The sequence below is a fragment of the Anopheles moucheti genome, chromosome 2, assembly GCF_943734755.1.
Source record: "Anopheles moucheti chromosome 2, idAnoMoucSN_F20_07, whole genome shotgun sequence".
NCBI lineage: Eukaryota > Metazoa > Arthropoda > Insecta > Diptera > Culicidae > Anopheles > Anopheles moucheti.
The window spans coordinates 22,247,675-22,260,977 of NC_069140.1; the positions used below are offsets into that span (position 1 = coordinate 22,247,675).

Sequence of the window (13,303 nt, forward strand, 5' to 3'; positions counted from 1 at the left end):
TGAATGTTTTATTTGTCAAATTTATTTTATTTCAAAAAAAAAAGTTTCATTTTAATATTACAAACATAAATTTTGGTAAATATACTCTATTTGTCGAAATAAACTTGAAAATACCAATGTGCTTCGTAACGTGATAGTAAGAAATCGATCACTGAATATACACTGAATTGCTTAACTCCGGAAAAAGGACTGTATTTCAAACACGAATGACCAAACAGCATGCATACTATAGCACTGTATAGTTGCAGCAGAAAAGCGCTCCAGCGGCGCATCGTGTACACAATCGGTAATGATAGACATCGTTTTCCCATTGTTGGATAAAACATTTTTCCACTTCTCTCTGCAATGGTTCCATTCAATTCCTTTCCAAAACAAAGAATGTTTTGCAGTAAACTGATCTTCTGATTTGTCTGGTTCGATTGTCTATTTTTCTGTTTGTGCTTAAGGCTGCTTTCCGTTTCTTTTTCTCAGTACACGATCTGGACCACATTTTTTGTGTGTTTGGTTTTATGTTTTCTTCCTCCCCCCAGCAGTTGCGGGGTTGTTGTGTGATACTGCTTCCTCCGGGCATTAGACCACAAACTATCTCCGGGTATCCATCTCGGGAAAGCGGGGAACGGAAACGATTAGTCTTCCCAACCGTCTTCCCACCTTCCCAGGCATGGCCCAGGCGGCTGTTTGGTGCGATAATCGCGAGAAATTATCATCCCTAAATCGGAAACCACGCCATCGCCATCGTGCCGCTGGTTCGTATGCATGGTTTCGTCGTGCAACTTGTAGCTCACGGAACACCGCCCAACCGGACGGGGTTAGCGAGCGCAAGGTTAAATGAAAAACGTTTTCCCCGATCCAATCCGACTGCTGGGTGGAGGTTGCGCTCGACAAGCTTCGAGCTTTTGGAATGCACAATCGAGTGCTGGCGGTGTGGGAGGGAAACGATTATCTGCCGTGCAGTAGGAAAAGTCATGAAACGGAGCAAAAGTGTGCAATGGCCGCGGGTTCGTTAATCGGGACCCGAATCTCGAACCTGGTGAAGCAGCAAGGGCAACACATTTCGCGTACATCATTCAACCTTATTGAGTTCTTTCTACTGTCCTACGAGGTGAGAAGAATGTGGTAAAGTGCTGTTGCGCATTAGATATATGTACGTATATAAATCCATAGCAGAATTTCACCATAATGCTTCTTTTGTGTCGGAGGATTACTACGATCGCCCTGGTGGCAGTACAGGAACCGGAGCTTAACTCCGGTTGTCATCAGCGTTCTCCGATCGCTTAGTCTGTCTCCTGCAGGGGTTTTAAGTTCCAGGTCCACCAGCACGTACATCCATCCCGAGGTGATTGTTGCAACTTTGAGAATTTTATCGTCAAATGCACTTGTGCAATAAAGGGCGAAACAATGCAAGAAAACATCGATGCATCTTGTATCAGTGCTTTAGACAAACAAAGCGAAGACACCAGGAAAATGGTGAATTATGAAGAGTTTGAATAAAAAAATCCCTATCCGTATTTCGTCAAGTACATGATGCTTTTAGTGCTTATTGTTTAGTCTACTCAAGGCATACAGTGAGTCAAACGTGCCCGAGTAACAATCCACCATGAATAACAATTCCGATACCGTACGGAAAAGCATCATGCCGTGGCAAAGCATCATTAGCGTAGTGAAAGAACTCGGAACTTTAATCAGATCGATACGGGTCACTTATTGCACAGCACAGGACAATCAATCAATCGCAATTGCTAAATGCATTACCGTCACGACCCATGCGCCCCGGCTGCTCCCGGGAGGCTACGGGGGTTTTTGTTTTGGTGTGCACCGGTCGCGAAACCCAAACGGTCCCGGTACGGTAACAAATCGTACCCACTTAAACACGCTCCAAAACTCCTGGCCCCACGTCTTTATTTATTTGGCTGTTATTTTTGGACAGCACCGGAAGTGCCTTCACGACGATGTACAGGCTTTCGGATTTTCACGCGATGACATTTCGTGTTGCTAGCCCGCTGCTGCTGCTATTCAGTGACCTAGAATCGCACACAGCATGGCCGAAAATTTGCAAACATTTCTCCACGGCACGGAAGTTTTGTTTTTTTTTTTGGCTGGAGGTTACAATGCCTCGCGGCCACAGTCTTCGGCGGCCCATCCGTCCGAATGTCAATTTCGGAAGTTTATCAACGAAGCCACAACCTCGCCGTGTGGTGCGGTGGCTGTTTGTGTTTCCTTTCGCTTCCGTTCGACTGGTCGGCCCAGCGTACGGAAGGCCAACGGGCTGCGGACCCGATGGTTGGGCGATGTGTTTTCTTCATCGTGCCATGCTGCCCCTTTCCATAGCCGTCCGATCCGGTTCCAGATTTTGTTCCTAGTGTCCACCCGCTAGGTACGCCTCAATGCGTCTCGCTGGTGTTGGGGAAAAGGGAAGATGTCGGTACAATGATGGAATTTTGCTGTTGGCTTTCATTGCAAACTGAGCGCCAAGGTTCGATGGTGATGCGGGTGGTTGTGGTGTTGAAGTTGAAAATTTTATGCTGCTGCTATGCCATTTGTTGTTAGTGATTTTTCCACCCTCCGTTCTGGCCGTTGGGATAGTGATTTGTTGTGTTACGACAGCTACGGTGTGAGGATGGAATCATAGATGCATGAAGCCACCGTTGTGTATGGCTGTGCTGCCATGGACGACATTGATCGGCATCGGTTTGCCCTCGTTGTGATGCAATTTGTGCAGTATTGTTTGTGATGGATGGTGTAATCATCATCATTGTTTTGCTCGGTAGTAATATTTGTAAAATATCTACCCCATCAACGGTGAAGCTCACCGGGTTTGAGTTCCTCTAGGATCGAGGAACGTTGTCGGTGGTTATGAGAAATGAATTCATTTCCCGAAGCAATAGTTAGCAAGCAATATATAGAGTGGATTAAATTAGTCTTGATTGAAGTGGAAGATCCACCGTATAGAAATTTAAAACTATGAATAGAAGTTCCATGCTTTATATAAAATTTCTAATACACTGGCGGAAATTAAAATTAGAATAAATTGTTGCTTGTTGAACTAACCTAGTCAAAATCATCATCATGCTGTCGAAGGAGATATATCAGTGGAAAATTCGTACACAGGGATTAGAAAAATTTAATGCAGAACAAGTAAGTGCATACATTATGGTTCTCACATTCTGCTTATGTAAATGATAGATATTACCACAAACTTAACTATATTAACTATAACTATAAAGCTAGTCCAAAAATGGCTTTTAATTGTGCAAATTCTTGATGAAGGTTAGTGATGGCGTGAAATACCCTACGTTGTGTTCTTTTGGTTTTTAAAAATAATCCTAACTCCTTCCTATAATTTCTTCTGTGCTTTTAATTGCAATAACGCCGCCGTCAATCTGTTACAACTTATCCTTCATGAGTATCAGATACATACTGATTTTTGTTTTGCTATCTGATTGCTTAGATTATTAAAATCTTTCTTCCTCTAACTTTCCCATATCCGTTGACACATATGGATCGAAATCTTCTCCTCATGAACCTGAATCTGCTTTCAAAACTATTGAAATGTCAACAGTTAGTATAATATATTTATGACAATTATGGTTTTATAAGAAAATTTTCTTCTTATTTGTTTATTGACACCACAACCTGGAGATATCTGGCCTGCGCCATATTTTCACTTCATTTAACTCTAGCGGAATAGCCAGTCCCGCGCAGGGGGTTCTGATCCGGATGGGATTTTGGATCGGTCCTGTCGTGTGAAGACAGGCGCCGCTACCAATACACCATCGAGGTGACACCAGAATAGAAAATAATAATATGAAATCTAGAAGAAAGAAAAAAAGCAGTAGTTTGAGGATTTTAGTATATACAGATCGAGTAATTTTCGACAAATTCAACAGCGGTTTCGCTTACAATTAAAGACTATAAAGCAGTTCTTTTGGGAATCGCCGGCATGGTTCACATCTGACGGAAAACGAATGTCGCAAGATTGCCAAAGAAAACAGATTATATCAATCGGCTGCTGCTCTGTGAGTCGAAACACGAACCAAACATAACACGAATACTCTGAAACCTTGTGGAAAGATGGTGAGGAATAGGGGTTTTGTTGTTGTATAACAGTTTTTGATTTGCCCATTTGCACTGTACAATAATTAATACATCCGTTGGAAATAATAAATTTCAGGCGCTTTTACACTTATTTCCATCAGTGTGTTACTGGAGCTTTGTGCTTTACTGTAGCAGTATCTCCCAAAATCATGATGGCCTCCATCATACAGCTTGCAATCTGGTGAGAAAGGTCATGTGTTGTGACTTGTTACCTCCACTGACCTGGAATACCTTGTAGTTATACTTAAAAAAAACCCTCTACCCAGTGGGAAATATAATCTTGCGATCGGCTCGACATTGTTTTGAGCTGACCTCTAGAGTCGGAGATCACTTCACGCGAATGTTTCAGCTAGACGTTCGTAAGCTGTGAGCCCGTACAAGTCCGATTTTCGATTCATCAGGCACCGGAAATGAGCTCCGGATCTCCCTGGCTGCACGCAGTCAGGGTACGTAATGCTGTGGAAGGTCAAGTCGTAGCGCGTTTGACCCTTCTGCCGTTAATGCCGGTTCACCGGTCTTCGCCTCCGGTACACCTCCGGCCTACCACGCAACCCACCATTTCGATTCTCTAAATCAATCGTTTCAATTAACGACCTAATGCCAATGGTTAGGCGCTGTGTGTGTCTGCGCTTGCTCTTGGCCGTCAGCGCCTTTGAACTTTTCTCCGCCCAGCGCCCATCGGATGTAGCATCCGAAACGGAGCATCCCCTTTGCCGCACGGTGTAAGTGGAAATCAAATACATCCAACGCCACCGTACCCGGCCATTCCCGGGTGGGCTCGCGTGGCTCGATTCATTAGATGGGAGCATTGGTGCTGAAGCGTTTGCTTCGCTCCCCAAAACGGAGTCCGTGCCGTGCTTAAGGACCGCGTGTAGACACCATCAAAGGTATCCGGTACGGACCCGGAGTTAGAGCCCGGTTCGGTTACCAGCACGGCGCAATGTTGATGAAGCATTTCGTTTAATGTAAAGAAATAAAGAAACTCCAAACGTTAACTTCAGGCTCGACGATAAATGCTCTCACCGTCTGTGTCTTTCGTAGGCATGGTTCTTGGCACGATAATTCGATCGTTTCACTCTTTCGCATCACACTCGATCGCACCCATTAGAACCGGGAGAATCGTATCTGAATATTTGGATTTTTCGTTCTGTTTTTTTATGGTTTTTCTTTTGGTGGTTCTAAGCTTTCGTTCCGTTTCATCTTTGTAATTAAACAAATTACAGTGCGCCTGTAGCATTATTAGTGGCCGGCAAGTGGCGCTCTCGGTGCGTTTCGTTTTGTTTCTCGTCTGGCATAACCGCTTCCCTTTATTTCTCTCCCGCGTGATGCACGGCGCCGTAACTGTTGGGATGTGTTTTTTAAAAACTTTATTTTTTTGAAAAAATGTTAGCTTTTTTCCCGACCGTTTATCATTTGTGCGGCTTTGGACCGGTGCCGGCAAGCGGCTATGAAAAATAAGCTTCACATTTTGTTTGCATCTTCCGGTGCTGGAAGCAGTTTTTGCACTGCCAAATCGGTCGCTGAAATGGAATTCATGGATAAGAACCTCATAATCTGGCCAGGCTTATGGTGATTTATCTCTCTTCCTTCTCTCCGTACCGTGCTGTTCATTTTTCGGACAGGGAAGCTCGCTGTAAGATTTCGACACCGTGAGCTTGTCACGTGATGCCGAAAATAAGCGCCAGCTTCTGTGCAATTTGATGTGCAAGAGCTAAAGGGGGGAAAACGAGTGCACAAAAACACACACACAGACGTTAAACTGCATTTAGCCTGCAATGAATGAGCTGAACGCGTTCCACATCTCTCTGTGTACCTGTTTTGGTCGGACGCAAGCATTCTGGATGGAACTGCTGCATCATAATAAAAAGAGGAAATGTAATGTTTTGGGGGGGCCAAATTTCTAAAGCTTTTGTGGTGAAGGGAGGAAGGAGAAGGGAGAAGGGGGTGGATCTTTATAATTCCAGAGCTGAAATTGTGCGATTCGGACTGCTCTTTTCCACGACGATCCAAATGTTTTATGATTGTGTTTTGTTCTTGCCGGTTGTTGGCGGTTTCTCACTCTCCGTTTCGTTAATGCATGGTGGAACACTTCAAAGTAGTAGCACTTGGACTTAACAGCTCGTTAGCCGCAAAATACTAATTTGGGAGTTGAGTAATTTTCGTCCACTGCAGGATGTTGAAACCATGGAAAGTGGAACTGAAAAACATTTTCAAATCAAAATTTAAGTTTTTTTTTCGGAAAACAAGTTGAGTTTGTTGATAAAGGTGGAAAATTGCATTCAACTATGAATTGAATATTGAACTTCTTGAGAATATGTTTGGTCGAAGTACAAGAGGTTTTTTTTATTTTGTTTCCCACAATTAAATATAAAATGCTTTTAAAAGTAGTTACGAAATTTTATAATAAAAATTAAATAACATTGGGAATGCTGTTTTTGCAGAAGTTGCTTAAATGCAATGAGACTTAACTGAATTGATGGCGATGAACCACTCGCTGCCCTCGCTTATGGCACTCATTCGTCGAAGGAACCACATTTTCCGGCACATGATACTCCTTCTGAAACTAAAAACCGTACGAAACACACCCAAACCTTTCCGTCGCAAACAACCTTAGGCGAAACTAGAGGTGGCAAAGGTCGGCGCATGGTCACGTCACTCTCATCGCACGAGCACTTGAATCATCGCCGAAAGAACTCGTAAGCGTAAAAGTGCCTGTAAGAAAAGTGCAAAACAACAAAAAAAAAAAACAATGATGGAGTTTGAAAATATGAGCAGAAAAGATGAACACTAAAATTCTGGTGTACCAGCTTCCTCCCATTCTGTACGCTACACACCACACCACGCGCGCACGGAAGTGCTAAAAATGGACTCACTAATTACTCACCTCGCTACGCTCGCCCATCCCGATCCTTTGGTCGACTTGCCGCCCCGCTGCCAGCCAGTCAACTGCAGGCTTCACTTTGACCGGCTCTTAGCGCTCGACTGCCTTCCTTATCCTGCACGCTGCGGCAAGGGTCTTTGGCCCGTACGCTTACGCGCCACTGTGGGGCGTCTTTATGCTGCCGGAAAGTTGTGCAACTGACACCACGGCAAAATATTCGCCCTGTTGCAACGCATACCGTTGAACCTGTTGGTTTTCCTGGGATGGGGTCCCTTAATGGACTTCCGTACGCTCGATTTAACACTTTTTACAGATAGCCACAGCCAGCGAAAACTGTACGAACCCGGGAGGAAAAGTTGCCCAAAATTCGTACGGATGTTGAGGAACGGTGTCCGGTAGCATTATCCTGCCAAGTGGACAAATACGAACGAATAACATAAAAGCAAACACAACCAATTCAAATGAAACTCCGGAGGGGAATATCCCACCGGGAGGGTATGGGTGAATGGGGCGAGGGATTGCATTTTCCGAGTCGATTAATTGAAACGGATCCGTTCCTTTCCCTTTGGCTTTCGAATGCCAGGTATGGACGTCCGGTTCTGCACCCACGTCTATTGATCTGCATCCTTGTGCTCCGTCGTCGAACAACAACACAGGGTTTGAGTTGGGGGGTCCATTTTTTCTCTCATGGAGAACTACCTTCGGGCCAAAGGGCAAACAAGTTCGTCCCGCCGGAAACATGAGCAAGCGAAGTATCACTTTTGGCATATGGTCCATCCGATTCACCATCAGCCATTGAGCGAGTCGGTAAAAGCTGGGTGGCAATTTCATTAGGTAACAGCACACTTGACACAGGAGATGCTGGTTGGTGTCGCTGTGGTGGAAGCAAATACGGTCTGATAGGAAATTGAAAATTAATTTAGTTTGTTTTCAAGAGAGCAAATACAAACGGGAGATGAGATGGAACTAGATTGGCGAAAGGGTGTAATGTAGCATGCATTAGACTGTGGGTAGATAGTTTCGATAAGGAAATAGGAGGTAATGGCTAGAGCTGAGTGCCTAAAGAGCTGTGTGCTTGTATCGAAAGTAACTTACATTTATGCTTATACAAAAACAACCACCATTGAGGATTTCTCGCAAGTTGACAAAAAATCCACCCAAAAGGATTACATCCTTAATGATCACTAAACGAAGAACCAAACCAAAACTACTGGTTAACACATTCAAATCGATTTTGATTGTAATTATGGTTAAAATGCCTATTTGCTGGCAGGTGAATTACGGTTATAGGACTGGTCTGGTGTTATAGGACTATGCTAAAGGACTCCAATAGGACTGTATTATAGAAATTATGTAGGCATCTAGTAGGATACCGATAGGAGTCCTTCCCTTCTTGATCGACACAACATCTTCAACAGCCTCAAGAGGTCTATGCCTGCCAGAGGACAAAGGACAAAGGATTGGTCCGGATGTGATTTTGGATCGGTCCTGTCGTGTGAAGACAAGTATCGCTACCAATACACCACCGGACCGCTCCAAATAGGAGTCCAGTAGGTGAGTAATAGGGATCAACAGCAGTAAAATAGAACTCCAGTAGAATAAAACAAAGATACGAGTAAGACAATTGGCAGCTCCCGTGGTCCTGCACCTTAAAATAGTCCTGCACTGGACTATCAGACAAAGTTGTTAGTTGTTTTCGAACTAAGTTGGTCCATTCATAGTAGAACACGTGGTGCTGACACGGCTAGGTCACCAATCCGTTTCCAGGATTCCTGGTCGTTGCTGTCAAGTTCTTCATTTGATCACTTGTTCTATGCGTTGTGATAAAACTACCACTCAATTGACTGACAGGCAACGAAATGGAGTGCTTTAAAAAGTACCCTAAATGACCCTCATTCTCAGCTATTACCGAAACGCCATTAGTGTTTAAGAAAGCGCGCTGCGTCCTTCTTGTTTGAAAGCCTCATCCTACGCGTTGGGCGAGCATCGGAACCATGACGGTTCTGTACCAACTCTCATTTTCTTCACCTTTGCCTAAACACGATTCCATCACCGAATTTAATCCACCTGAAGCACGCGTTTGCTTTCTTCCACCTTTTAGGCTGTTTGTTAACTTTTTTTTTGTGCCTCCCCATTTTTACTACTCCAAGCATGCCATTTTCTCTTAATGGTTTCATTACGTCAATCTCGTTTAATCTGTGCCAATTTTTTTGTGTGGGCATTTTTCTGCTCCGGCAGCTTTTAAGCCACACACATACACACACAGGCAGATAAACCAGGCTCGCGACCGCCACGGACTGTTCTCACAATCCGGACTGTTCTGGCACAGTTCTTTTCCTGTTCTTTCTGCTCATAATTCTGGCGGGAGCAGGCTCGAAAGGTATGTAGAACGGTTCGAACATCGACATAAATTCACCTGTTATTAATTTGAGGCTTAACGTGCCCGCAAAGCAAAGAACCCCCTCCCGGTAACCGATCGAATCCATTTTTGAACGTAAAAGGAAGGTTTTTATTCTGTACCTTTCCTGCTGGCCAGCCCCTTAGCCCTGTGCCAAAAAGCTGGCGGGTTTCTTTTTCGGTAATTTAATCGCTGCGCTATTACGTTGTAATACGATTTTTTATTACCCACGGCGTGTGTGTGTGTGTGTGAGAGCCCTTTGCCATTTATTATTCGTTACCACCGTCGTCGTCGTCGTTTTCAGAATGCAAGCATCCGGGACCGGGTGCTGCTGACTGGCGCCGCCGATTCCGGTCAGCCAATGTCTCGCAACGCAAACACCTCGGCGGGTAATTAGCAGATGGTTGCGTTCGGGCACGACTCCTTTCATCCAATCTCCGGTACGCGCAGAAATGGGTTTCCCCAGTCCAAAACGAAATAGAAAGGTCTTTTCGGTATTCGATCCGAATCGGCACGGTGCTCCGAAACCGGCATCCTTAGTTGGTGGTTTGTTTTGATGAAAATGAGGTCTTTTAGTGACGCTGTGATCCCAACCTGCCAATAAGTATGCATTAGGTGCTGAGCGTCTTTTTACTGGTAAAAGGATTTTTTCTTATTTCGATTTCGATTATTGCCAGTGCGCGTTATGTGGGGTAATAAAACAATCGAGTCTTCCATGGTCGCCGAGCTAATACGTTCGATGCTAGCCTTATTGCGCCTGTAAGGTATGCAAATGACCACACACACCAAAGTTTTCCCGGCCTTCTTGGTGAGTTTTTTTTTTATTTTACGTTGCGCTTCGTATAATTGCATTTTGCCAGGGGGAGGTCTTTGCGTTTGCAGGCGAGGCATAAAATAGAAGCGACGGTAGAAATAAATCATCCCAGGTCGTTTCGTCCCCCCTCCCCCCTCCCCCCCCCCCCCCCTGCTTCACGGTCCTATTTTCGCGACCATTATTAGCATTAGTATCCAGCCCTCCGCTGCCTTTTTGCTTAGTGGCGTCACCGAGCGTGACGTTTATATCGGGCCGGCGGCTGGCGAATTTGCAACATGTGCAAAATTAGCGAAACATTAATCATATTGTACCTTTTCGCTTTTGTTTGCTTTCCGCATTCTAGGTTGCCGGATCGTCACCGTGCCGTCTGGGTGTGTACCGATGGGAAGTGAAAAACGAACGAACCATCCCGGATCCAGGGCTGCCCGGCAGCCGTAGGTCACACTCATTAGAGATCGATCCAGTCTGCAGCAGCCAGCAGCGAGTGGTGGTTTAGCCAACCACAAACACAGGAGAAAAAGGAAAAGTCCCAAAAGAGTACGCGATCATTGACCCCTGGGAAAATCGAGCGACAACAACGGTGTGAAGGACGCTACACATGCTTTTCGGTTTGGCGTTGGTGACGCGATCATCCTGCGGGCCGGATCGCGATGAAAGGAAGATGATACACTGGCAAATAGCGGTGAACTGAAACCCTTGCTTCCCACCGTATCGTGTGTGTGTGGCAAAGGCAGCCCAGTGAAGGTTCGCTCCAATCGTCCGCTGCGTACTGTGCCATAAATCAGTTCTACAGTGCTGTTGGTTTACGAACGTAATTAGCTGTAAAATGTGCAAAACGACGTGAAGCGAACCAGCAAACGGGGCGCGATCGTGCAGCAGTTCGTCAAGTCCCAGCGTGACGATCGTAGGAAATGAGCGGTGAAAGTGTGATAGCATCTGCACGACAGCTGCACAACAGTGTCTGTTGAGGTGCTAGGCAAACTGACAGCAAAAAGGCCATGATAGTGGTAGGGAAAGAGATAATCTTACAGTGGTATACATGCCAGGAAGCGATCGGTGAAATCCACCCCATGCTGTTGGTGCACGACGTGTCCTAAGATTTTGTTGATCGTGAATTACTCCAAAGTATTGAACTGTGATAATTGTGCGTGTGGGTGCTGCATTGGATAGTCGAACCAATCAGTTTACTGTCAAGTACTTCCGCGTGTCGTGAAAGTTTCTATCCTTCATTTAGCAAGGATGCAGCTGTATTGTAAATCATTAATTTTAAACATGAACCGTGGCGCGAGAATTGGCCACCTCAGCATGGCGCTAGGGATCTGTTCGTTGGTGCTTGTATTGTTGGCAACATTTGCGGTAGAAGTCACGGCTAGTCACGAGGAGATCGAAACGGACGCTACCGGCAGTGTGGCACACCGTGACGTACAGTCGGACTGGCCAAACTATCAGTACCCGGAGCACGTGGATCAGCAGCAGCAGCGTCGCAATGGTCACCGGGCCGGGCACCATAATGGTCGCCGACGCCATCACCAGTACCGGGCGACAAAGAATCGGCGCGTCCGTACACCGCAGGATGGGCGCGGGCGGGTAAAGAAGAGCGGAGCGGGCAGTGTGACGGGCAATCTGCTGGCTCAGGACACCGTCGGGCAGCTACCGTTGGCCGATCTTAGACAGACGCGCGAACGCAAACCCAACATTATCCTGATCCTGACCGACGACCAGGACGTGGAGCTCGGCTCGCTGAACTTTATGCCACGCACGCTGCGGCTGTTGCGCGATGGTGGGGCTGAATTTCGGCATGCTTACACCACCACACCGATGTGCTGCCCGGCACGGTCGTCCATACTGACCGGTATGTACGTGCACAACCACATGGTGTTCACGAACAACGACAACTGTTCCAGCACCACCTGGCAGACTACGCACGAGACACATTCGTTCGCGACCTTCCTCTCGAACGCTGGCTATCGCACCGGGTACTTTGGGAAGTATCTGAACAAGTACAACGGTTCCTACATACCACCCGGGTGGCGCGAATGGGGCGGATTGATAATGAACTCGAAGTACTACAACTACAGCATCAACATGAACGGGCAGAAGATAAAGCATGGGTTCGATTACGCGAAGGATTACTATCCGGATCTGATAGCGAATGATTCGATCGCATTTCTCCGGCAATCGAAGCACCAGAACCATCGGAAACCGGTGCTGCTGACGATGAGCTTCCCGGCCCCGCACGGTCCGGAAGATTCCGCACCCCAGTACAGTCATCTGTTTTTCAACGTAACTACGCATCAGTAAGTATGCCTTTCAATATCATCTCTCATTAATAACACGCTCTATCCATTCTTGAAATTTAAAATATAAAGAAACATGTCCTTTTGCTAATAGGTACATGATTTTACACACAAATACATTTCTAAGGCACTCAGATGTCTCAATAGATAGAAAGGTCGGAATAGCTACGAAGATTTCGGCCACTATTAACATTGGAGGGCAGGCTTCTCCATTTATGTTAGCTCAATATTGCTCTTGTCCTTGTTCAGTCATTCTGTTATCTGGATGTATGTCTGACAGTGTCCACAGTCGTCCTTCATTTTTATGAGCAAACCTTCTGATAAAGAAGGATTTACTTGAATCAAGAATTCTCCACTCCAATTTCTTCAAGATCATTACAAATATAAATGATTCCTTCAACAATTTCGAAAAGTTCAGGTAGAGTTCTTTTGCAGTTTCTTGACTAGCTCGCGATTCTGAGATTTCAGAGATTCTTTACTTTTCATGAAGTACCTCCACCAACAAGGAGATCCAGATCGAAATTAAATTAATTGAAAACGACCACGATGACCTATTCGATAGATTGCGTTTAGTATACCCCAAGTTCATTCATATCGCACACAATTTTCGAAGGTGTAGGGACTAAAGAGTACGTAGGTGATCGAAAGGCCCCTATCAAAAAGTATAAAAGCATCAGTTGTGGACAATTCGACTGCTTTTTAATGAACAAACTGAAAATATCTATAAAAGACATCTAAAAAACTGTGGACATATTTCAACAAGCGTTCTGTTTGTGAAGTAATACTTCCCTGTCAACGCACAAGGCGTAACATTTGTT

At 45.4% G+C, this 13,303-nt stretch overlaps 1 protein-coding gene across 2 annotated transcripts in view; it reads left to right on the plus strand.

The window, feature by feature from the left end:
• The window catches only part of LOC128309903 (extracellular sulfatase SULF-1 homolog), a 49,175-nt gene that overhangs the window by 27,318 nt on the left and 8,554 nt on the right, over positions 1 to 13,303 (plus strand). For both annotated transcript variants that reach the window (XM_053046402.1, XM_053046403.1), the window contains one exon: positions 10,532 to 12,485. In XM_053046402.1, the coding sequence (XP_052902362.1) occupies positions 11,428 to 12,485 (1,058 nt within the window). In that variant the 5' untranslated portion in view covers positions 10,532 to 11,427. The remainder of the gene's footprint in view (positions 1 to 10,531; positions 12,486 to 13,303) is intronic.